Raw genomic sequence first — 27,070 nt, forward strand, 5'->3', positions numbered from 1 at the left:
TGGATAATTCCCTCTGCGTGACGCTTCTGTAGCCCAGTCGGTAAAGCATTGCATTAGCAGTGCAAAAGGCTGTAGGTTCGATTCCAGGAAACATACGTACTGATACAATTAATAACCAAATTGCATATTAACTCAATTTCACTTGAGCTTTAAAGGTTTTTACTGAATGCATCTTGGATAAAAAAACATCACAGATGTTTATTAGTAATAGGGATAGAGTATGAACGCTGAACAGTAGCTCAGTTGGTAGAGCATTGCATAATGTATTTAAATTAGAGATATAGTTCACCCAAACATAAAAATTCGGTCATAATTTACTCACTCGCATCTTGTTACAAACCTGTATAAATGTCTTTTTTCTGATGAACACAAAGGAAGATATTTTGAGGAATGTTTGTAACCAAACCCTTCGTGAGCCCCATTCACTTTCATAGTATCATGATAAAACTATGTTTATACTCGACACGTCCGCATGGGCGCCTTGGTGCGCATGGGAAAAATGACATCAACGTGGAGTGGGCGGTCGTGCCCGTTTGGGCGCAAGACTGCAATTTTTGTAACCGCGCGCGGCAACCCAGTCTCACCCCATGGCGTCAATATTTGACGACACTTGACCATGCGTCAATATGTTGACGCGGAGGGTATACCTTTCGCGTCATTTTTTGACGAACTGGGGACTTCAATACTATTACGTCCGTTGCATTCTCTTTCCTATTTCTTACCATTTTCGCGTCGGTTTAGGGTTAGATTTGCATAATGACATCCCTACCCAAACCTAACTCTAACCCCAACGCCAGGTGACAACTGTTTAATTTCGCGTACCTAACTCTAACCCCAACGCCAGGTGACAACTGTTTAATTTCGCGTACACTGTTTAATTTTGCGTAATCTAACCCTAAACCGACGCGAAAATGGTAAGAAAATAGGAAAGAGAATGCAACGGACATAATAGTATTGAAGTCCCCAGTTCGTCAAAAAATGACGCGAAAGGTATACCCTCCGCGTCAACATATTGACGCATGGTCAAGTGTCGTCAAATATTGACGCCATGGGGTGAGACTGTGTTACGCGCGGCTCCGCATCCGAAAAGCACCTTTATGTTTGTTTTTGACTTGATTGCTCGTGTCGCCCCCTGGTGGTTCAACGAATAGTGCAACAGTGAGTGCGTCAACTATAAACGCCTCGTCTGTTTTTTGAAACAGCAGAGGCTCGCGTTGCAGACCAAAGCGCGAATATAAACAAAACTTTAGTTTGGATATGAACATTTTTCAAAATATCTTCGTTTGTGTTCATCGGAACAAAGAAATATATACAGGTGTGTTACAACCTGCAAGTGAGAAAATTATGACAAAATTTTCATTTTTGGGTGAACTATCCCTTTAAGTCACTAAAAGGACAAAAGCATTTGCCAAATGCATACATGTAATGTAAATGAACAGTGTAAATGTATATGGATTGGTTTATAGTGGAAACAAAAAGTCCAACTCTAGAGTTTGATTCGTGGTGCATGATTGGTTATAACTAAGTAATTATTAAATGGAATGAAACTTTGTTGTGTTACAACAGCCGGTTAAGATGTTGAGTGTCTGAGCATGCGATCATGAGATAATGTCTTTAGATTAGCCAGACCTCAAGTGTTCTTGAACTTGAGCCTGATAATGAATTCCTTGATCTTCGCTTGGGCTGTAATCCACCGTCTTCATTCTTAATACGCTTGAACTTATGACTAACTAAAAATTGCCAATAAGGACGCATGAATCCAGATCCCAAATTGCGTCTCGGTTTCTGCCCCCAGCGTGTTACACACATCAGCAAGATCAAAGTAAAATGCGGCTATGATTCAAGATTCATTAATAAACAACTAAACATCCTTAGGACGAGAATAAACTTGGCCTATTTTATCAGCGTGAGGCAACTGTATTGTTTCTCTGTCTAATAAGAGCAATTTAATGGGTGAAGTATGCTTATTTTAGTCTGGTTTTGAGCAAATATGCGCAAAGGCAGAAATGGTGCAGGGATAAAACCTGATGCCTGATATTTTACAGTAGCTTTGCCGCATCATATATATCCTCTCGGTGAGGGTGGTATATTACACATACAGTACTATGATTTCTTTTCGGATGTGTAGCTGCATTCACATCTAAATGTGACCTTTCAATCCTTATTTCTTGTGATAAAGTTTATTAAGACTGAGCATCATGGTAAGGTTTTTATATGGTTGAAGGCACATGGGTCTTTTGTTTGACTAGATTTGCAGTGACTTCAAAAAGAAAACATCCCCTCTAAAAAAACTGGACTCAATTCTGAACGGATAAAACACTGATCGCAATCAGTCCAAATGTAATAGAAAGTAACTTTAATGGATCATATCAAACGTAAATGTTCCCATCTAAAGTTTGGCATTCACAATACAGATCCACACTGTATGAAATTGTGACTAGGACCACAAATGATATTTATATGACAGTTTATCAAGGTAAATTGAGGGATACAAGATCATCTATGCATTACACATATAAAAGTAAAACTGTATGGCAAAGACTTTTTACAGTACATCAAGGATAAAGTTGCATCACTAATCAAAATTAGAGTCTAAATTGCTGCGTAATATGAAAATATTTTCATTCTGATATATAATAAACCCACTTTCCATAAAACACATGTCTTACGTGTGCATTGTTATACATCATAGTGATACGAAGACGCATAACACGAGACGTTTAAAGTAGACTTTTCTTTTCATACTGCTAAATCCTGCTTTATGAAAAGAACATCTATATAAAACAAAACATTTCTATCAAGTTCAACATATCTTGCTCCTTATATCTGGGTCATTAAGACATCAAACAGGTGCGCAAAACATCTACCGTCTATTTCGGAACAGACCCAAGAATTCAGTGTTCATTTACTTGACGTACACATTTATCTGAAAACCAATAGATGTTCACATACCACCAGGACTTTTTCACTCACCTTCAACCTCATCCTCGGGAAGGTTGACCGGTGCCCGATATGAAAGGATATCTGGAATGGTGCAGATTCCCCGGTACATCAAAGTGGAAGTCACCGGATGCATAGGCATTTCTGCGGTCTGTGTTGGACAGCACTCGTGTATCGATCCTCATATATGATTTGCAGTACAGCAGAACTTTTTCACTTTTTAGAGTGGCTGCAAAAGCCTTCGTTCATCAGATCAGACTAAAACCCTCACTGAAGAAGCGTAGAGAAAAGACTGTGATCCTAGAAGAGAGAGAGAAATCCATGGAAAGGTCCGATGGTACTCTCGCAGCGTGCGCTATTGCGCAGCGCTCTCCAAAAGACCAGGTGTGAGAATGAACAAGTATTCGCAGGTTACGGCTGTTCTAGATGCCAGAGCTTAAATTCGAGCAAAGAAGAAATCTTGAAGCTATATGTAAGCCAGCGGGGGGAAACAACTGCGGCGGCTCCATCCAACAAGCAGACGCGCACGCATTGTACAAACGCGCGTTTTATTACTGCGACAAAGTATGTGCGCGTTGGTAAGTGATCCGTTTGGTGAATAGATCGATTCGAAACCAGTTCTTTAGGCAGACGTCTCCATCTGAGTGTTTGCTGCGTAAAACGCTTCTTGAGACGCAGTCGAGCTTCGCGTATGCACTTGTTGGATCCAGTGCCCGCCACTGGTAATTCCTACTGTATGTAGGAACCATGCGTTTTCGAAATGCGCGTGTAGATGTTTGATATTACCATATGTTTCTCTTGAAATTAAATGGAAACATACAGAAGAATGGCAAAATTCGTTAAAACTGCGATGTATAGGTTTGAGATGCAAAAGAATAAGCTATCCAACTTCACACGAAAATAAGGATGTGAGGAACGTCCGGATTCCCTTGAGATTGATCTATATTTAGGCTGAGCTGCTCTCTACACGCGGTATTTCCCACAGATTGCCGCGTCCGCGCGCGCTTTGCAGGTGTTGGGGGCGTTAACACACGACGCGTTTTTTAGCATTCAGAATTGTTTGACGGTGCATAATGAACTTAAACTTTGAAAATATAGAGTTCGGTTTTTTAAGTGTTTAAATTGACGCGCCTGTTTAGAAACGTGCATCTGACGCGTTACAAAAACGCAGCATGCACACAAGAACGTGTCTCTTTGAATGCCCCTTTAAAACCGCAAAATATGGCGTAATGTAATAGACGAGAGTGCACCAATACATCAAAGTATCTATAGAAGGTAAAGCTAAAAGGAAATGTTGACATGAACTTTGACTTTTTTGGTCTTTTTTTCTAGTTCGCATACCTGTATGTCCTAAAAGTACTGTTTTGGTGTTGGGAAAGTGCTGTGTGGGGCAAAAGAGTATACAAGTAGTGGCTCAGAAACACCCTGTCCTGTCCAATATGTCTTTCCAAGTTTAAGTTTTTCTTTTTTTATATAAAATCACAAGTGCCTACCAATGAATGTTTATAACGTTTAAATGCCCCCCTCATGTGCGCCATCTCTCTCTCTCTCTCTCTCTCTCTCTCTCTCTCTCTCTCTCTCTCTCTCTCTCTCTCTCTCTCTCTCTCTCTCTCTCTCTCTCTGGTCATTTTCATTAATTTCAATGCTCATCTTTGTCCTCGGGCTACAGTGATAGACGTGTTTCCAGGCCCCCACTGAAACTAGAGGAGATTTGATTAATGCGTTTCTGGGTAGGGACAGATCTTTCCCCTTTGGCATTTCCTTAATGGAAACATGTCTTTCGAGAAGCCACACAGAGTTTGGTATCAGAGTATATGCTGTTCTTAAACTCAACGTCATTTTAGGTTTGTCCAAAAAAGAGAGAATGCATAGTGTGCAATAGGACAGCTATTTTTAAGATAAAGCCACTTGATTAAAAGGTACTTGGTATTGCATACACAGATGTCATCCATTGCACAATAATCTATTTCGGTGTAGCCGGCTTATCTTCTTATTTTAATTTCTGTATTTGTGACATGTTTGCAAGCAGGTGTTGGATTTATTCTTAAACCGCCCTTAGTCAAAACATACACATTTTGAGCTGTCTTATTATGGTTTATCTGGTGCCGTGATGGATTTGGGAGGATTAATGACACTATTGTTTCTTCCAGCTGTGGACCGGAGCTCCTGCGAGAGGACCCAGGTGCACACATCCCGACCTGATGGCCTATTATGACCAGAGACTCTGACACTTCTATACCCAGACTCTCAGAAAAGGTATTTTCAACATCATCCGTTTCTCCAAGTAGAGACAGGTGTCCTGTGTTGATGCATAAACTTTTCACAGTGTCATTCCACAACGTCAACATTGAGTGACAAGCAGAGAAAGGGGTTCATCAATCTCTCCTCGCCAACAGTGGGTGGTCTCTCTTCACTGCTTTTCGGGCTCTCTCGGGTCCGTCGAGCTCTTTGACAGTGAAAAACTCTTTCAAGAGGTTTGTATAATATTTTAGATCAGGCCCGTAGATTGAAGACATCAGCTTGAGGCTTAATGTCAGAAGTTAAGGTATTACCCATGATGCATCGCTCTTTCTTGTGCGTGATTGATGCTGATAAGATTGGTATACATGATGTATTGCCTTATCTTGAGAATTTAAAGCTTGGCTTTGAAAACCTAATAACATCTTGTTCACTCCAGTACACAAACAGATTTCGTTATCTCTTTTTTGCATGCTTAAGTAAATACTACAGCTGACTGGGTATACAGTGGAGTGAATGCATCTACATAAATATATAGACTTGCATGTTATGTTATCGTGAGATTCATGATGATGGGGATGATAATATAACTTTATTTTCAGACAAAGTCTTGAATTGCTACAGGTTCACTCACTATTAACTCACAAAATTAACAAATAGAGGAGAGTAGGGCACAACAATGTTTTATATCATATATTTTCTTTGGGAGGTGCGTGAAGGGATGCGCCGTACACAAGGGGGGCCGCAAGCCGAATATATGATGCCGGCATAGTCTTATGAGGATTTGTGATATTTGGAAGTTGATCTTGACTTAATAATGTTTGTTCGAGTAAGGTCACAATACCTTCAGGGAGAGCCGGGTTGGCCACCGCATGGGTTCCCTTTTACTTCCGTCCGTATTGATCTCTCTATTGGCTGCGGTGCCCACTAGGAAAATAACACAAAGCAAACGCCACTTCTTAGTCAACTTCCCTTCCATTTAGGCATTGTACAAAAGTCAGTGTGGGGGCCATCCAAAAGGTCACTCGATAGCTTCCGCTGCAGTTTATTGGAACACATACTGATCTGTCTGTGGTTCAGAGAATATGTTTCATTCATGTGTATTGTATAGACTGAAACAGCTCTCCTGAGGGTCTGTCTGGGAATGTGTCCAGCTCATCCTACTGTTAGTTCATATGTCCGTCTCTAGAGGGCAACGTCGGGTGTCAGTGGTCCCATTGGAGGTCCCCTGCAGAGGTAGACATTGAGTACTGGCTTCTTTTGAATGCCAAAACAAATCAGAACACAGCATAAAGTGTCCATTCACATGTTTTATTCATCACCCCATGTTAAAGTCTCGGTTTTTATGCTAAAAACCCTTGAGGATTACACACACCTAAAGGATTATTAGGAACACCATACTAATACTGTGTTTGACCTCCTTTCAACTGCCTTAATTCTATGTGGCATTGATTCAACAAGGTGCTGAAAGCATTCTTTAGAAATGTTGTCCCATATTGATAGGATAGCATCTTGCAGTTGATGGAGATTTGTGGGATGCACATCCAGGGCATGAAGCTCCCATTCCACCACATCCCAAAGATGCTCTATTGGGTTGAGATCTGGTGACTGTGGGGGCCATTTTAGTAGTGAACTCATTGTCATATTCAAGAAACCACTTTGAAATGATTCGAGCTTTGTGACATGGTACATTATCCTGCTGGAAGGGATGGACATGGTCAGAAACAATGCTCAGGTAGGCCGTGGCATTTAAACGATGCCCAATTGGCACTAAGGGGCCTATAGTGTGCCAAGAAAACATCCCCACACCATTACACCACCACCAGCAGCCTGCACAGTGGTAACAAGGCATGATGGATCCATGTTCTCATTCTGTTTACGCCAAATTCTGACTCTACCATCTGAATGTCTCAACAGAAATCGAGACTCATCAGACCAAGCAACATTTTTCCAGTCTTCAACTGTCCAATTTTGGTGAGCTTGTGCAAATTGTAGCCTCTTTTTCCTATTTGTAGTGGAGATGAGTGGTACCCGGTGGGGTCTTCTGCTGTTGTAGCCCATCGGCCTCAAGGTTGTGCGTGTTGTGGCTTCACAAATGCTTTGCTGCATACCTCGGTTGTAACGAGTGGTTATTTCAGTCAAAGTTGCTCTTCTATCAGCTTGAATCAGTCGGCCCATTCTCCTATGACATCTAGCATCAACAAGGCATTTTCACCCACAGGACTGCCGCATACTGGATGTTTTTCCCTTTTTTTACACCATTCTTTGTAAACCCTAGAAATGGTTGTGCGTGAAAATTCCAGTAACTGATCAGATTGTGAAATACTCAGACCGGCCGTCTGGCACCAACAACCATGCCACGCTCAAAATTGCTTAAATCACCTTTCCCATTCTGACATTCAGTTTGGAGTTCAGGAGATTGTCTTGACCAGGACAACACCCCTAAATGCATTTGCATTAATGAGAAATTGAACAGGTGTTCCTAATAATCCTTTAGGTGAGTGTATATTAGTAATTTATTTAGCATTTACCAGAATATATAAGGTAAGAATGGAGACAAACATTCTGAGGCCTGCTTAAGCGTTTAAAAGCAATAAAATATGAACCTTTGAGAATTAAATAAGTTATTAAAAATAATATTAATTCATAATGGTCATTTATTACATTGCATGAAAAAACAACCAAACCTGTTTTGTTGGCAGCGCCACTGTTGAGGTTCATACGCAGTGACCTACTCAACAAGATTTAGATTAAGCTGCCAAACCACTCAGATGTGAACTAAAGGTCGAAGATAAAGTTTACAGAAGCTGAAATAACCTTTGTGTGTTTTTGAAACAAAGAGAGGGATAACTTATTGTCTGAGATCAATAGACAGTAGAACAAAGCACATACACGGGACAAGGTTGTGTCCTTGAGGCTTCCTTTACAAAACTTTAAAACAGCTACGCTTGTTTTAGCAGACCGTAAAAATCTATTCCCTGCACCTCCTACATCCAGGCCTCGCCGTGAGCGGGCACAGGCAGATGACTTTTTGATGACGGACGCGGAGAGATGAAACGCATTAAAACGTGGCCGAAGAAGACATGCAGGGCTGCCAAGCGATTCTCAACCGGGCTGAGAGCCCACGTACCCCCACAGATCCCTTCCAAACATCCTCTTTATTTTAACATGGTCTTACCCCCCTTCCTGAGAGAAACAGGGTGCTGTCGGCTGGCATTTTTAAAGCGTAGCTTGGCTGCGGTGAGACCTCCACAGCGGAAGTAAAGGAGGAAGGAAGATTAAAACGGACAGAAAAACCAAATAAATGAGAAATTTCAGCCTGGTAGGGAATAAAAGAAGCCTAAGATCGTTGTAAAAGAGCAGAAAAGGCAACGATCACAAGGAAAGTCCCTTGTGAAGATGAATCGATCTGTCGATCTATGATGAAGCTGTGCTTCTTTTTTGTTCTTTAAAGCGACTTAGACTTTACAATGAGATGAACCCGGGCTCTTTTCGTGTCTCAGTCATTAACACTGACACTGTAAAATCTATTGCACATTTCTTTGTAAAACTTGTATATATGGCACGGTAACATCAGCTAATGCAACTGACAGCTGACATAACAATGAATAATACTTTAAAAGCATTGGTTCATCTAAAGCCTGATTTATACTTCTGCGTTGTAGCTACGCTATAGGCCGCATCAATTCTGTGATTGGTCTGCTGGAACCCATCCCTTAGATAACCACATTATTGCTTGCGACAGTAAAAACAAAAAAGGAGAAAGTTGAGAAGCAATTATTAACAAAAAAGTTGCTGTTTATTTACTGACATCTGCTGATGCTTTTCCAACAACGTATACAAGGTGCTGCTTCTTTTTTTTGCTTTGATACACTGCCAACTCGCTAGGCCTGTTGACATAACTGCTTTTTCACCGATAAGTGCACTTTTTTTATATTTATTTTTATTTATTTACCCTTTATTTTACCAGGTGATGTCCCATTGAGATTTTCAAATCTCTTTTGCAAGGGAGCCCTTTATTGCCATGGTGCTACGTTTGCATAAAACGTACGTCGTCAGAAAAGTGCACGCGCAGCTCAGGATCCACATGTGCATCCGCATCTCCGACGTGAATGAGACGTTAAGGAAATTACCGTAAACGCATGTCTACTCTTTTAAAAACAGAGGCAATGAAAAGAGCTATACAATTAAAAAGTCATCTGAAACATAACCATAACATCTAACGTGTTTAGATTTGAGGTGTTCTTCATTAGCTTTTACTCACAGATGCAGAGTGACACTCGTCTAAAGCAATAAACCTTGGGAAGCTGGGATTTACACTAAACAATGACTGTTAGCTGTTCAAAATTTAAATGCATATTTTATAAAATATATTTATGTTGTAAATATTTAGATTTTTTTCGTAGATTCCCATACTAATATTTCATATTAATATTTCAGATTTTTCATCTGAATAGAGTTTTGTTATTAAAAAGGATGTAATTGCATTAATATGCAATTTTATTGTCATATTTTTCAGACTATAAGCCTGTCTATAAGACATCTATTCAGCCTGCTGTTCTGTGCTATTGTTTAGATAAATAACTTGACTTTCCATTTGAAATGTCTGTTCTACTGCTTGGATTTTGTGAAATAATTTTCGGAATAAATGCGACGAATAATCCACTGTGCCTTTTTTCTGCTGAATGACGCCTTTTTGAATGATGCGACTTATACTCCGGAGCGACTTGCAGTCCGGAGCGACTTATAGTCCGGAAAATAACTTTTTTCAGCTTTTGCAGCTTTACAATGATGTTCACGTCACATAATCACGTCACTTCATAAAGTTCCCATGGCAACAGGGGACATGGCTGCGCTTGTGTGAGGTAAATGCAAAATTTTTCAACTTTCTGCTAAGATATATGCGATTTTTGCTACACAAATGCTGGGATTATAAAATCATGCAAGCCCTGCATATTTTGCGCACAAAAATTAGCAATTTATGCTGCGAAAGTGCGGCGTATTTGAAAAAATGCATCCCCCGCATAAATATGTGAACTTTGGCTGATTATGCGTTAAACCATGCGATCGCATTATCACGTTTTTCTGGAGGGACTGAAAATGACTAAAAAATAAAATAATATTTACCATATATCGCCATTATTTCTGGGGAAATTAACTGACTTATGAAAAATAGGATAAGACGTAGGCGTAGGATAAGACGACAAAAACATACAAAATATACAAAGAACAATTCCCTTGCCTGATGAAGATCAGTTGATCGAAACGTTGCAACGCAACTTTCATTTAAAAAAATTCAGCAAGCAGATAGTGTGCGGGAATTGTTCTTTGTACATTTTAATTTGTAAAAATAAACATTAAATTACACTATTTCATAGTATTTTAAAATTTTAATTAATCTAAATTAATAAATGCTGGACATTTTTTTTCCATTGTTAGTTAATGATACTCATTTACTACACTGTAAAAAGTAAAAGTTGGATCAATTTAAAGTTTACTTCAGTTGGTTATGCCTAACCAACAATTTTTCATCATTTTCACAAAAGTTTATGCAGAAAATGATGAATATTTTTTCTTTAAATATATAAAATATCAAATGAAAGAACAGACCCTCCGCGTTTAAAAAAAAATTTTCATCCTACCTTGATAATTTCCTATCTTATCAACTCTCAAATATGGGTAGGTTTCTTCAAAAACACAAACTTTGAGCAAAAAGCTGAGATAATTAAATTTTTTGAAGGACTTTGATAGAGATCAGATTCAGACGATCCTCAAAACATACACAGAGTTTTTACTCTTTCACTTGAGGCATTGCTTCCGGGTTGTATTAGTTGTGTAGCCACCTGGTGGATAATGGCGGTATTGCGGATTGCCGTAAATACTCGTCATTGGCAGGGAAGCGTTTTCTCGTCAATGGTGGGGAAAGAATTAACTTACACTTTCTCACTTTAAGTTTAAATTTTTTAAATATTTTAGGTGTTACCAATTAAAAGTAATTATTGTTTTGTTTGTTTTGTTTTATCACCTAAAAATTTTCTGTTTAAGTGATACAATTTTAATTTACAAAGCTTAACTTTTTTAAGGTGTTACCAAATTAAGTAAGTTTTTTAAATAGAGCAGCTTTCACTTTTTACAGTGTAATGATACAAAATTGATGCTCATTTCAAGTTTTATAATTCATTGTAGCTCTGGCATCTATATTGTTTATTGAAGTCTCATTTATTCATCTTTAAAATGTTTTATAACTTTATAAAGCTGTGACAGTGCATGTTAAGTAACATAGTATAAAACATAATCGGTTGTCTGAAGTTTTAAATCACAGCCAAACTTTTACCTCACGAGTTGAAACTACAAATACTTCCAGCAAAATAATCAGGATGAATGCCATGCAGAGCTCTCATTAGGTACGAGCGGTTTTATTCTCATCATAAATCTATGCACAGTGTATGAACCCATAAACCTGTCATCCAGCCAATGACCAATAATTGAGTGTGAAATCAAGGCTTCGTGGCCCTAATGGGATTCTGATACTGGAGATCAATCTCGCTCTCTCTTCCCACAGCTCATTAATGCTCATCCTTTCACATTTGGAATGCAGTCAGTGTCCCCTTTCACCTGCAGGCCATTTCAAGACTCGCCTCTGTATCTATCAGTCCATCGTTGAGATACGACATGCTCCACAACAGCAGCGCTCCTGTGTTATGCGCACCCTCGCCGCGTAATTATGAAGACAAGCTGTGCGCTTTCAAAAATATATTACAATCTGTCCTGGGGATCCCCCTCTGGTAGGGAACACCAGAATGACCATTACTCTGGCAGCTGGCTCTCAAGGCTCGAATGGAGAGCCAGGTTGCTTATTGCGCCATAGCGCGAAGTTTGCCTCGGGATACAAAACCCATTTTCTTCTTTTTGCAAGTGCACGATGCATAAAATATGAAAATAAAAGGGTGACTTGGAATAAACAAATTAAATAAAAGCTTTTACTTGATCACAAGAACTCTAAATGTAATCTTGCATTAAAAGCAACATTTACTGTAGTCCCAAGCCGACCGAGTAAGAGCTTTAAATTGCAACCCTGTTACCCGCACTGGCATATCTATTTCAGGTTTATTTTTCTTGCCAGAGAATTGCAACTCACAGAGTTTTCAACTATATTTAGAAAAATAGTTAAAAAAAAAGTCCAAACTCAACTCATGATCAAATTATTTATTTATTGTTTATTAAAAATAAATAATTTAGGCCCTACACTTTTTAAAATGATGGGTTATTTTTAACCAACGGGTAGTTTCAACTCATTGTTGGGTCAAATATAAATATTTTCTGGGTTGATTTAACCCAGTGGCTGACCTCTTTTTGACCAAATAATGTATTTTGTATCCAGTACCTCAACACTTTTTAACATTTCTTTTACAATAGAAGATCCAAGTGCTTCACTGTTATTCAGATACAGAAGAGATGACATAAAAAGCTAAAAAGAATAAGAAAAAGTGGAACACAGAGCGATGTGTGTTTGTAAATATAACCTCTATATCTGACTTCTGGGCATCGGCAGCAGCGAGATGTGTTCACTCCAGAATATTAATAAAGAAAGAAAAAAATTCCTTCACATCAAAGTGAGAGCGGAAATAAGAAGAGAGGAATACTGTATGTCATGCACTTATCTCTCTCTTTCTCTCTTTCTCCTAGTAGAAAAACCTCATGGGAGAAACCCTTGGGAGATATATATCGACTGTATATTGGATGTAAACGGTATGTAAACAGATAAGATTAAACGGGTTCCGTCTGTGGTCGTTGGTCAGACATCGGCTGGGCATTACGTTGAAGGACGACCAGTAGATCAGCTGGAACTGGGTCTGTTTGTCTCAATGTCCTCGGGTTGAGGACGAGACAGGAAGAGAAACAAAATCCTATTAACATAGGGGCCGTTCGCATGTAATGCAAGTGCCACAGTGTTGTGATTTTATATCCGCTCGGTTCCAGACAGGCTAGCTATTGCGGCATAAGTATATTACCCAGACGAGTTATTGAGAGATAAGTACATTTACTAGACAAATTATGCTTTGTTAAAGAGAAAAGTCTTAAGTTTTACATTTAAAGTGATCGACTTTTTGTCTAAATGGGAGGTTTATATGTAAAACTATATGCAAAACTACATAGAGTACACTGGAAGCATGCAACTGTTGAGAAAATACGACTGCCAGTTTCCTTCGAAAATTTAGAAAGCATGTCCAAAGCCTGCTGAATTTAAGCCAATTTTCCCCCTTACAACTACCCTGATCATCTTGGTTGTGCCGATTATCTTATTACATTTTTCTGTGTGTTAAAAGTGATTGAATCTAATTGGAGGCACATCAGGGCCGCTCCCATTGCAAATCATAAATATTCAACATGTTGAAATCCTGTTGTGTTTGGGAACCCGAGGACAAATGTGCATGTACGCCCTAGACTATCATGTGTAACGAAACCATACCCAATCAGAAATCGAGTTATTGAAAGACAAAGCATGGCAGTCTTGCCACAGTCCAAAATGAAATGGACAACAGAGAGCAATCATATACTCGTAGAATTAATGCCATTTCTTTATGCCCACACTCCACCTTGTTTGTTTATGACTAGTAACTGAGCAACATGATCTCATTCATTTAAATGGTAGCTTGGTGACTTACGGTTAAAGTTAAAGGTAAAAGTAAACAATATATAAAAGGTAAAAGTTTGGCCCGCATCATATTTCAAATTTTAAAATCTGGCCCCCAAAGAGTAGTTGATGACCCCTAAACATGCCAGATTAAAAAACACTCTAAACTGTTTTGTTATGGTTACAGCTTTACAAAACAACTAGAATTGATTAATGAATAGATTAATAGATGTACATTCTTGACTTTATAGATTTAGTCAGGTTGCCTCAGATGAGGTTTAGTAGCCAAAAGGTTTCTTTAGGTTAGCCAGATCATTTAGTCATCAGAACTCATCAATTATCAAATCACGCCAATGACAAAATGTGATTGACCAGTATTGTGCCACATAGTACAAAAGAGCTTCTTATTTGTGAAGAACACAGACAGGAGCGTGTGGTGTCATTACAGTGCAGTATGTGAAGATGAGTAATAGATAATAAGGACAAGATGTACTACAGGAACCAGCAAGAAACATAATAGGATCTGCTGGTCAAGATCCATCTGGGTTTTGTTGTATTTGGCACTCACAAGGAACAATCATCACCTCTGCTCAGAGCAAAGATTTCAGGGAAAGTAATGTTCTCAAAAGTTTTTAAGTTACTTCGGTTAAGTTTGGTAACCTAATGATGTTATATAGGTGACATGACACCTTCATAATCATGACATGACACTTATCTTGAACATTAAGAAGATTTTATGACAGTCATTAAGTGTCATTTGTTCAATTATGATGCAATTTTTGATGCAAAGATGACATTGTTTGAAATGTCTTTGTTATGACAACTAACTGACTAAGCTTGTTGCAATGCATCATGGGATTGTTGTCGTGAAGCATATAACTTACAAAATAAATTAAATGAGGGATCACGTGAGGGTGCATAATTGCACTCCCCATCCTTCATATCAGAAGCACACAGGATGCCTTAAAATTTCACAAAGCTACAAGGTCAAAAATGGCACTTTAATAGGGGGAACAGACAGATACTGGTTTTCAATTTGCCATGGTAGTCATGTTCTGTAAATGTGATGAGACTTGCTGATGTTTGTCTAATCGATGCATCTGTTTGTGTTAGCGGATGAACACCATCGGGGATTGACCTCGAGCAATGATCTGTGATGTAGCCAGCTGGAGAGAAACCGCGATCTAATCTTTTCTGTTCACTGAGTCACTTACTGTAAGAAGCTCAGTTTTATTTGTTTCTATGCCATGTTAAAACCATACTGTAGGTCTGCATTTGTGTTTCATTCATATTATGCTATTACTAGTGCTTCCAAAATTAACATTTGTTAACATTAGTTAATGCACAATGAACTTACATGTACTGGCATTAACAAACAATAAATAAAAATTAATAAATGCTCAAAAAATAGATTGCTCATTGTTAGCAAATGTTATGTTAACAAATGCAACCTTATTGTAAAGTGTTACCAAACAATAGCAAAATAAGTCATGGTATTTGCACACACACTTATAACTACACTGTAAAAAATTTCTGTAAAAATTACAGTATTAATGGGTATTACTGGCAAATAGCTGCCAGTAACTTACTGTAGATTTTACATTTATGTTATTTACTTGGAACAGTTTGTTTAAAGTTAAATGAACATAAAACAGTCTTTATCTTCTACAGTAAGTTACTGGCAACCAGCTGCATAATTACAGCAATTTTTTTACAGTGTACTTATAAGAAAAACTTAATGATGGATGTATTTACTCTTCCAAAAATTCAATAATATCCAGAATTTTTATAAAAGTTAAATCTGAGTAATTTTCAACCTAGAGTTGGGTCAAAAAGGCACAAACCTCTCGGGGTTTTTTTTATCCTGTGTAGGGTTGTTTTAACCTATAATCCTGTTTTTTTACCCATTGTTGGGTCAAATATAAAAATTTTCTGGGTTTATTTAACCCAAAAGCTGGGTTTGTACCTTTCTGACCCCAAAGCTGGGTTAAAAAAATAAGAGTGTATAAAGAGTTTGGTTTCAAAACGCGCTAAACGTCATTTAAAAAAAAATCGTTACAGCCAAAATCAGTATTGTATCAGGTCAGTATTAAAAGGGCAATTCTTAATTTTACGCAAAATCCTATATCCCCCGTGTTATTCTGTCATCTTTTCTCCCTTTTTTCCAAACTGTGACAAACGGCAGTCCTCCTTGTCTGCAGAATGCAATAAATGCGCTCAACCAATAACAGCGCACCATCCACGCATTTTAAACGATGATGGTAGTCGCGTTGAATACACACGAAATCCTAGTTTACACTACTTTGTACTTCGTGATCAAGAAAGAAACTAAAATAAAATAGTAATTTTGATGGCATTGATAAACAGTGGTTTTCTGTGGCGGGAAAGAAACGTAAGCCCTCAAAATTAAATAGTTTTATGTGAAAGGGTATCGGGTGAATGAAAATGCTGGCTTTTGCTTGTTCTTAAACGATAGCATCAAGCTTCTGTCATGCTAACACATTGACCCCAGGGGATCTTATGGAAAACTTTCCATTATTTTACTCAAAGTCAACGAAAATCGAGCAGGACCAAAACATTTTACAGCTGATCGCTGTCAAAAAAGTTTAGCGACAACTTCCCAAGGATGACAGCAGCAATGACAGTGTTCTTAATATGACAAATAAGTAAGTGTTTTGATTAATGCCATTAATGTTTATTTTATTAATCAGTGTAAACCAGTAGTCAACTAAATATATATAACATGGCAAAGATGAATGCACTTTTATATATTGATTCAATAGATTTATAGCATTTTAACGATCTGAAACGCACGTGCGAAGCGCAACGCGCAAGTGAGTTTGTGGGCGGATCTTGGGCGCTGTTGCTATTTTCCCGGCGTGAGAAATAACTCTTGCGCCGGGCGCAAATCAAAAAGGGGTTGGTCTGAAGTAGGTTCATTATTCATAGGTGTGGTTTGGGCGTAACGTCAAATAAACCAATCAGAACGCTATCCAACATTCCCTTTAAGCGCAAGGGCGCAAGTTCCATGGCGGGTTGCTATTATTATGACGGATTTACCAGGCGTACGCCAGGAGCGGTTCACAGCTGAGGAGACCCATGACAAAGACAGAGAAGTTGTTTTGTATGGGGATAGGAGAAACCCGCCCAAATCAGCGTAGGTTAAACAGGCGTGAGAGGAAATAGCCACAATTGTTTCATCAGCTGGCATCCCCATCGTTGCGCCCAATGCGCCAGCAGAGGACATCGCTGCGTCCACCCTCACCGCTGAAAGGGTTTGGGGGCTTTGAAATCGGACCCAAGAAACGCAAGCAAGGTCCAACCCCAAAGTACTCTTACAAATCAAGTTAATATACATTAAGGTTTCTTATGAAAACATTTTAATTATTATTTACATAACATAAACGTAATACAGCCACACAACAAACTTATGAAAATATTTTAATCGTTATTTGCATGAGAATAAATAAAAACTATCACCACAATGCTCACCACAATGATTTCCCTTATCTCGTGTATTAATATTTTTAAGTGTAACAATTTATGATATGCAAAAATAACTGTTGCATCTGTGTAGATAAGATGCAAAGTGCGCGTTGTGCACGCTATACATTATGGTCAAGCATGCGCCCTTAAAATAGCATAATGAGCAACGCGCAACGCGCCACTGACTTTAAACTTTTTTTTTCTGGTCAGTGGCGCAATTGTTTTTTGAAACTGCAAAATAGCATCAGGGATGGTTTGCGCCGGAACAAGCCTCTTTTTTTGCGCTGAACCGCCCAGGGAGCGCAAGTTCATTCCCTAGTTTGCCGACGTGCTTCTGTGGAGGGAAAAACCCGCTGTGCGCCGGTGCAAAATACGAATGATACATGCGTCACTGACAAAGTCAATTGCGCTGGGTGCAAGATAGGGCCCAATCAGTTTTTATAATAAATCTTTGAAAATCATGAATTATGGATTTAAATTTGTTATGTTTTTATAACCTAAAGATGCTGTGAAATTTTGTAATAGAAAGGTTTTCATCTTGTCACTTTCTTGGTATAGAAAACACATTTTTACCCAAATTAGTCAAAATGGATTTATTGCATTTTGGAACCAAACTCTTTATACTGTCTAACACAATCTCAGTGCTGTCAAAGGCAATAATCCACCACAGTTTGAAAAAAGTACATTTAATTCAGAAAGAAGTAAATTTACTAGCATATTTTAACTATTGCATAAATTATTGCATAAATCAACTGTAACAAACTAACTATGAATATAAATTGAGTGAAGGTTTCCAAAGGAAAAAGTATTTTCCAAAAAAGTAACTTACTTAAATTTGTATTCTCAGAAAATAATTCATACTGAATTATTTTATGAAATTTTGCTTAATCATTAAATTTTATTTGTTTTGAAGATATTTTGATATTTTTATCTGATTTAAGAGCCATAAAAAGCATATATAACAAATAATTTATTCGATTTATTCACTCACTTATCTTTGTTATTATCTGCCCATCACATATTTCAACCTATGAGAGGATGTTGCTGCACTTGGTTGAAGTTTAGCTTGAATTAAACTCAGCGAAGCAAGAAAAGAGAGAGAGAAGTGGTAGAGCGAGCATGAGGCAGAGATTAAGTGAGAGAATCTCGCAGTTGTGTCTGTACAGACTTAAACACTTTTCCATCCATCAGTAGTGTGTACAACAATATATTTGTATGTACACACACACACACACACACACACACACACACAACAACAATGAAAAGTCTGTGAAAGCTTTCTGAATACAAATGCCCCAAACACACGCTTTTCAATTGCTATAAAATTGAAGAGCTGGATTTTAAATCTGTCTGCGGTGTATACAATCATGAGATCACTGTCTGTACAAATTGACTTCTTGGTCAAGTATTTCAATCTCATCTGTGGGTTAAACGTATAAATATATTGAAAATACAATCGTATTAAATAATAAAGTATGATCCATGGTGCCCTAGACTGCATGCTGAAGAATGGGAATTATTGTCACTAAAAAACAATTGTAAGTGCCTTACATGGGCCAACATTGTTCAATTTGTTATATTATTTCTCCCTAAAGTCCACTTGCTGTAAAATTATATTCAAGGTCTGCTGCACCAGAAATTAGCAGTCATGATTTAGTTTTACATTTAATTTCCCTCTTTTCGCTGATCATTAGAATTAAACAGGCTATTGTTCCTCACGTTTAAGATTTGTATATTTAAATGACTTTTGTTTTGATTGGCTTATTACAGCATAGAGGCGTGGCTGAAACTGTCATTGGGCCAGGCTGCAAATAATGTATTTGTAAATCTGGTTGGTGATATTTTAACATGCTCATTACATTCTGTCAACATCGAACTCTTCTTCTACACAACCTGCTCCAAATCTCAGATTCACCGCATCTGCCAAAGCATTTTCATTCCCATCGATAAATCAAATCTATAGTACATTTACATCAACACACAAGTGCACAGGTGGCTGTCAACATCTCTTTCAATACACACAACTAATGGTGTCCGTGCGAGATCGCCAGTCAATGGTGCTAATCTTTCAGGAGCTGAATTACGACAGGAGGATGGAGATGTACATTAGGTGAAGGGGTGGATAATACTTAACATGATTTATTGTTATTCCCCAGCAGATGGGAGGCGGCCGATGAAATGAACTAGGATGAATGATTTCCGAAAGGTTATAAGAAACAGATTTTTTCCTGTTAAACTAATTCTGCCTCCAGGTCATGTCAAAACGACCGTGTTTATGAGATGAATGCCGACGCATTGTGGGATGCTCTGAATTTTATTTGAGTTCGACTTGCACACATAAATCACAGGAGAGGTTAAAGGCACGTTATTTCACGGCTTGTCGGAATGCTCGATTCTGATTGGTCAGTCGCGACATTTGCAAGTTTGTTATTCCCAGACCACTCAAAACTAAAAACACACAGTGACCCGGACGTTGCAAACAATTTAGGTGCAGTTTAATATTAAACAAAAAAATAAAAATAAATGACACGCCTTGTCTTATCTTAAAAAAAGGTTTTCCTCGCGGAACGTCGGCATTCATAAAAAATGAGCAAGTTATATATTTCAAATCAATATTTAACTCTTTCCCCGCCAGAGTTTTTAAATAAAGTTGCCAGCCAGCGCAACCTTTTTTATGATTTTCACAAAAGTTGAAAAAATTTTGTCGTCAGATCGACGCTGGGTTTTGTTGCCATTATGATTTTGGGTTTTGACGTCAGATTGATGTTGGGCTTTGAAGTCCACGAGAAAACTGAAGATAGCACAGATATTACATCATTGATAGGCAACAATGACAAGGACGAGCGATTATTTAAATGAACTTTCTCTGGATTCACGTTGGGTTTTGACGTCAGATCGACATTGGGTTTTGTTGTCTTTATGATTTGGGGTTTTGACATCAGGTCGACGTTGGGTTTTAAATTCCAAGAGAAAACTGAAGATAGCACAGATATTACGTCATTGATAGGCAACAATGACAAGGACGAGCGATTATTTAAATTAACTTTCTCTGGATTCACATTGAATTTTGACGTCAGATCGAAGCTGGGTTTTGTTGTCATTATGATTTTGGGTTTTGACGTCAGATTGATGTTGGGCTTTGAAGTCCATGAGAAAACTGAAGATAGCACAGATATTACATCATTGATTGGCAACAATGAATAGAACGAGCGATTATTTAAATGAACTTTCTCTGGATTCAGGTTTGAATTTTACGTCAGATCGACGTTGGGTTTTGTTGTCATTATGATATTGGGTTTTGACGTCAGGTCGACATTGGGTTTTGACGTCAGGTCGACATTGGGTTTTGAAGTCCAAGAGAAAACTGAGGGAAGTACAGATATTACGTCATTGACAGGCTACAATGACAAGGACGAGCCATTATTTAAATTTACTTTCTCTGGATGCACATTGGATTTTGACGTCAGATCAACGTTGGGTTTTGTTGTCATTATGAATTTGGATTTTGACATCAGATCGATGTGGGTTTTTTTGTCAGGTCAACAAGAGAAAACTGAAGATAGCACAGATATTACGTCATTGATAGGCTACAAGGACGAGGATTATTTATGGACTTTCTCTGGATTCCCAGGATTTTTAAGTCTTTGGAAACTTTTGGGATAATGTAAATAATAATTGCATAAAATATCACACTGCGCAAATGGCTTTGGGATATTAACCCCATTGAAAAAAACAGTTAAAACTAGCCTAAGGTTGGTTGGTTTTAGTTGGTCTCCCACCCTGGTTTAAACTGGTTAAGATTGTGTAACAGGCTGGCTTTACATGGGTTTTGGACACTTTTTAGCTGGTCAAACAGTTTGGGAGACCAGTAGAGATCCATGAGCTAAAATGAGCTGACCCACCAGCTTGACCAGGCTGGAAGACTAGCTTGATCTGCTTAACCAGGTTTGCCAGGCTGGAAGGACTAGTTTAAACCACCTGCTTCCATATTAAACGAGCCAGCCAGCTTAGCCAAGGTGACCAAGCCAGCCTGGTCAAGCTAGTTGGGAGACCAGCAGATCCATGAGCTAAAACCAGCTGAACCAGGCTGGGAGACTAGCTTTAACCGGTCAAACGGCTTAAGTTCAGCGTGGCTGTAAAAAAATCTTGTGGCTTTAACTGCTATTGGTTGTAATTAAGTTAAGTAGATAATTAATAATAAAGTATTGACTCGCTTTTTATGACCTGTCAATGAAGAACAGCAATAAAGAAAAAACATAAAGCTATAAAAAGCGACAATAACACTCAGACATCAAATGCTCTTGTATTGTACTTGAGAATTTCCAAGTGAAATGAAACGCATTACAATTATAAAATTGACTATGAATAACCTTTAAATGTTTAAAAAAAAGACTGAAGGGTTTTCAACTGCTCGAAAAGTAAAGAGATTTATAGGGACAAATAAACGCAGTCAATGTGAAAGTAGCATAACGTACTGCTGTAGGTTAAATGAAGGTGCACCAGTACACGGCTCATTTCTCTGACCGGGACAAATGAGCTGTCTAAAGTAAACGGATAAAAAGAACACAACTTAATCACAGATTCACTTTGATGGAAGTCATGTTAGAGGAAAGTGGATTTGTGTGTGTGTGTGTGTGTGTGTGTTGAAGGGCACCCAGACAGACAGACAGATTCGAAGCCAAAAACTCTACGACCCTCCATCCACATTGTTTTTCTAGGCTCCTGTTTCTCAAATACAAGTCCACTAATTAATACGAGCTATGATCTTCCTGTCCTGATCTTAATCTATTGAACTAACTGCCTGCCAGCCATCTCTGAAGTTTGGGTTGGAGTCTGGATCTGTTATAAGCCTTCGGGGAGCACAGAGCGGACAAATACATCGTTCTGCTTTTAGGATCTCGGTTTGATTTTAAGAGTCGGGTCAAAATGTAGCTGGCCATTTTTCAGGCTGGATGAGCAAATTGCAGGTACAATAGGTGCCACTTAAGCCCACAGAGCTCACGAGGGAATTACAGGCGGTATTCGAAACGAAAATGCTTTTTCTAGGAATTACGATGGTTTGGTAATGAAAGTACAGAGAAGATGAAACCAGGAATACAGCATTTCAATGAGGCTTTGGAGGTTGTATCTTTTACCTTAATTTGACCTAACATTTGCACATAAATTGGATGAGGCTGTGGGTCTAAAAACCAACTGTAGAGAATGCACTTCTCTATTGTTGTTCATCAACACAAAATTTTTAAAAAACTTGGTAACTTTGTTCTATTTGAGAGAGTTTTGTGAGGCACCTACACCTTATCTCATAGAAAGATTTACCTATTGTACATGTTGCTGATTTTGTATAAAGCTAAGACCAAGCCAGCTATAAAGGTGGCCAAAACCCCTCTAAAACCAGCCTGATGTACAAGGTAAAATCGGCCTTGAGGACTAGCTAAAACCAGCCTGCTATATGAACTAAAACCAACCTAGGAGACCAGCAAAAAACAGTCTGAGAGACCAGCTAAACCAGCCTACCATACGAGCTAAAACCAGCCTGCCATATGAGCTCAAACCAGTCTGGGAGACCAGCTAAAACCAGCCTTGGACACCAGCTAAAACAAGCCTACTATACGAGCTAAAACCAGTCTGGAAGACCAGTTAAATCCAGCCTGTTACACCAGCTAAAACAAGCTTGCGGTATGAGCTAAAACCAGTCTAGCAGACCAGCTTAAACCAACCTGTTACACAAGTTAAAACCAGCGTGGGATACCAAACAAGCCTGCTAAATGAGCTAAAACCAGTCTGGTAGACCAGCTAAAACCAGTCTGGGAGACCAGCTAAAACCAGCATGCTATATGAGCTAAAACCAGCCTGGGATACCAGCTAAAACCAGCTTGCTATACAGGCTAAAACCAGCCTGCGAGACCGGCTAAAACCAGCCTGTTATATGAGCTAAAACCAGTCTGGGAGACCAGCTAAAACCAGCTTGCTATACAGGCTAAAACCAGCCTGCGAGACCGGCTAAAACCAGCCTGTTATATGAGCTAAAACCAGTCCGGGAGACCAGCTAAAACCAGCCTGGAATACCTGCTTAAACCAGCCTGCCATATGAGCTAAAACCAGCATGGGATATGAGCTAAAACCAGCCTGGGATACCAGCTAAAACCTGCCTGCTATATGAGCTACAACCAGTCTGGAATAACTGCTTAAACCAGCCTGCTATATGAGCTAAAACCATTCCGGGAGACCAGCTAAAACCAGTCTGGCAGACTGTAAAAAAATTTCCGTAAAATTTACAGTAAATTGCTGCCAACAATTAGCCAGTAAGTTACTGTGAATACTTTTTACAGTTGGGGTACTGTACTTCCATTGACAGTATTTTATGTATGCACTGTGAAATCAAAAACATTTAAAAACTGTGATTTTACTTGCATTTACAGTATTTTATGCATGCACTGTGAAATCAAAAACATTTAAATACTGTGTATAACCAGCCTGCTATACGAGCTACAACCAGCCTGGGATAGCAGCTAAAACCTGCCTGCTATGAGCTAAAACCAGTCCGGGAGACCAGCTAAAACCAGCCTGGAATACCTGCTTAAACCAAACCTGCTTAAAAAAAACTGTGATTTTACTTGCATTTACAGTATTTTATGCATGCACTGTGAAATCAAAAACATTTAAATACTGTGTATAACCAGCCTGCTATACGAGCTACAACCAGCCTGGGATAGCAGCTAAAACCTGCCTGCTATGAGCTAAAACCAGCCTGGGATACCAGCTAAAACTTGCCTGCTATATGAGCTACAACCAGTCTGGAATACCTGCTTAAACCAGCCTGCTATATGAGCTAAAACCATTCCGGGAGACCAGCTAAAACCAATCTGGGAGACCAAATAAAAAACAGTCTGGAAGACAAGCTACACTGTAAAAAATTTACCGTAAAATGTACAGTAACTTACTGGCAACAATTAGCCAGTAAGTTACTGTGAATACTTTTTACAGTTGGGGTACTGTACTTCCATTGACAGTATTTTATGTATACACTGTGAAATCAAAAACATTTAAAAACTGTAATTTTACTTGCATTTACAGTATTTTATGTATGCACTGTGAAATCAAAAACATTTAAATACTGTGTATAACCAGCCTGCTATACGAGTTACAACCAGCCTGGGATAGCAGCTAAAACCTGCCTGCTATGAGCTAAAACCAGTCTGGGAGACCAGCTAAAACCAGCTTGCTATACAGGCTAAAACCAGCCTCCGAGACTGGCTAAAACCAGCCTGTTATATGAACTAAAACCAGTCCGGGAGACCAGCTAAAACCAGCCTGGAATACCTGCTTAAACCAGCCTGCCATATGAGCTAAAACCAGCCTGGGATACCAGCTAAAACCTGCCTGCTATATGAGCTACAGCCAGTCTGGAATACCTGCTTAAACCAGCCAGCTATATGAGCTAAAACCATTCCGAGAGACCAGCTAAAACCAATCTGGGAGACCAAATAAAAACCAGTCTGGGAGACAAGCTACACTGTAAAAAATGTACAGTAAAATGTACAGTAACTTACTGCCAACAATTAGCCAGTAAATTACTTTGAATACTTTTTACAGTTGGGGTACTGTACTTCCATTGACAGTATTTTATGTATGCACTGTGAAATCAAAAACATTTAAATACTGTGATTTTAGTTGCATTTACAGTATTTTATGCATGCACTGTGAACTCAAAAACATTTAAATAATGTGATTTTAAATACTGTGATTTTATTTGCATTTACAGTATTTTATGTATGCACTGTGAACTCAAAAACATTTAAATACTGTGATTTTAAAAACTGTGATTTTAAATACTGTGATTTTAAATACTGTGATTTTAGTTGCATTTACAGTATTTTATATATGCACTGTGAACTCAAAAACATTTAAATACTGTGATTTTAAATACTGTGATTTTAAATACTGTGATTTTAAATACTGTGATTTTAGTTGCATTTACAGTATTTTATATATGCACTGTGAACTCAAAAACATTTAAATACTGTGATTTTAAATACTGTGATTTTAAATACTGTGATTTTAAATACTGTGATTTTAGTTGCATTGACAGTATTTTATGTATGCACTGTGAAATCAAAAACATTTAAATACTGTGATTTTACTTGCATTTACAGTATTTTATATATGCACTGTGAACTCAAAAACATTTAAATACTGTGATTTTACTTGCATTTACAGTATTTTATGCATGCACTGTGAACTCAAAAACATTTAAATACTGTGATTTTAAATACTGTGATTTTAGTTGCATTGACAGTATTTTATGTATGCACTGTGAAATCAAAAACATTTAAATACTGTGTCTTACCAGTCTGCTATACGAGCTAAAACCAGCCTGGGATAGCAGCTAAAACCTGCCTGCTATATGAGATAAAACCAGTCTGGGAGACCAGTTAAAACCAGCCTGCTTTATGAGCTAAAACCAGCCTGCTTTATGAGTTAAAACCAGTCTGCGAGACCAGCTAAAACCAGCCTGCTATATGAGCTAAAACCAGCCTGGGATAGCAGCTAAAACCTGCCTGCTATATGAGATAAAACCAGTCTGGGAGACCAGCTAAAACCAGCCTGCGAGACCGGCTAAAACCAGCCTGTTATATGAGCTAAAACCAGTCCAGAAGACCAGCTAAAACCAGTCTGGGAGACCAACTAAAACCAGCCTGGAATACCTGCTTAAACCTGCCTGCTATATGAGCTAAAACCAGTCTGGGAGACCAGCTGAAACCAGCCTGCTGTAAAACCAGTCTAGGAGACCAACTAAAACCAGCCTGCTTTACCAGCTCAAATCAACCAACCAGCTTAGTCTGGTTTTAGATGTTTTTCAGTAGGGTTCCTATTATTTCATCCCATAATTTCCTGTTTTGTTGTTTCCTATAAAATGACAAAAAAAATCCCCATGATCAAACATGATCAAATACACAATCAATACCAGAGATGCTTACAGTGAATAAATCTAAAACACAACGAACCAGAAAATAAATGCAATCCAACCTTCAAACTTCCTTTTCAAAGCCTCTTGTCTTCATCTTCTCTGTTGATCTCGGTGACAGATTGAAACAGCGTCCGTCAGTGACTCACCGTTGCTCCGTCTCAGATGTGGGTGTAGGGTTAAGTTGTCCTTGTAGTCCAAGCCTTATCTCTGTCTGCTTTGCTTCGGCCTAACAGATAAGAGGAAGACAGCTGAGATACATATACAAGCAAGGTTACAAAATGATGGACAGTTCTAGGCGTATCTGATGAAGGCATTAACACGCTCGGCTTCAGTAATCTGGGAAATAATTGGTGTTTTTTATGAAATCACTGCATTGCACTGGGATGCCTACAGTAACTTATTACCAGTCATTACTTTATATAACAGAAAAATCAATTGTGATCATTAATGTGTAATATTGCGATAATGACAATCAAGATCAAAAAGAAAGTGGAATTTTATGCCATGAGCTCAATCACTGGTTTGCATCTGCTGAATGGATCAGATTTACCAACAGCTAGTACCAGGGCAAACTTCTCTTTTGTCGTTATAAAAACTACTTTTCAAGATATACTAAAGACACGCAGTGAAAAATTAGCACTGGCACAGTTGTCATAACGATTGACCTTATTGCATATGCATTGTAGGAGTTTTCCATTCAGATGCAAAATTTATAAAAGGAGATGTATCTAAATGATTCACACAACGTGATTTGCTAAGGTTATCGCTTGTCAAGTCAATTTATGCCATTATTTAACGGCTTT

The 27,070-nt window shown here is 38.4% G+C and overlaps 1 protein-coding gene across 1 annotated transcript in view; it reads right to left on the reverse strand.

Annotated features, from left to right (window-relative positions):
- Nucleotides 1-3,924, reverse strand: part of cabp7a (calcium binding protein 7a) — a 47,684-nt gene extending 43,760 nt beyond the window's left edge. The window contains exon 1 of the mRNA XM_065250942.2: nucleotides 2,974-3,924. Coding sequence (XP_065107014.1) covers nucleotides 2,974-3,082 — 109 coding nt within the window. The 5' untranslated portion in view covers nucleotides 3,083-3,924. The remainder of the gene's footprint in view (nucleotides 1-2,973) is intronic.
- Between the last annotated feature and the right edge of the window lie 23,146 nt (nucleotides 3,925-27,070).

Source organism: Paramisgurnus dabryanus, chromosome 5, assembly GCF_030506205.2.
Source record: "Paramisgurnus dabryanus chromosome 5, PD_genome_1.1, whole genome shotgun sequence".
Taxonomy (NCBI): Eukaryota; Metazoa; Chordata; class Actinopteri; order Cypriniformes; family Cobitidae; genus Paramisgurnus; species Paramisgurnus dabryanus.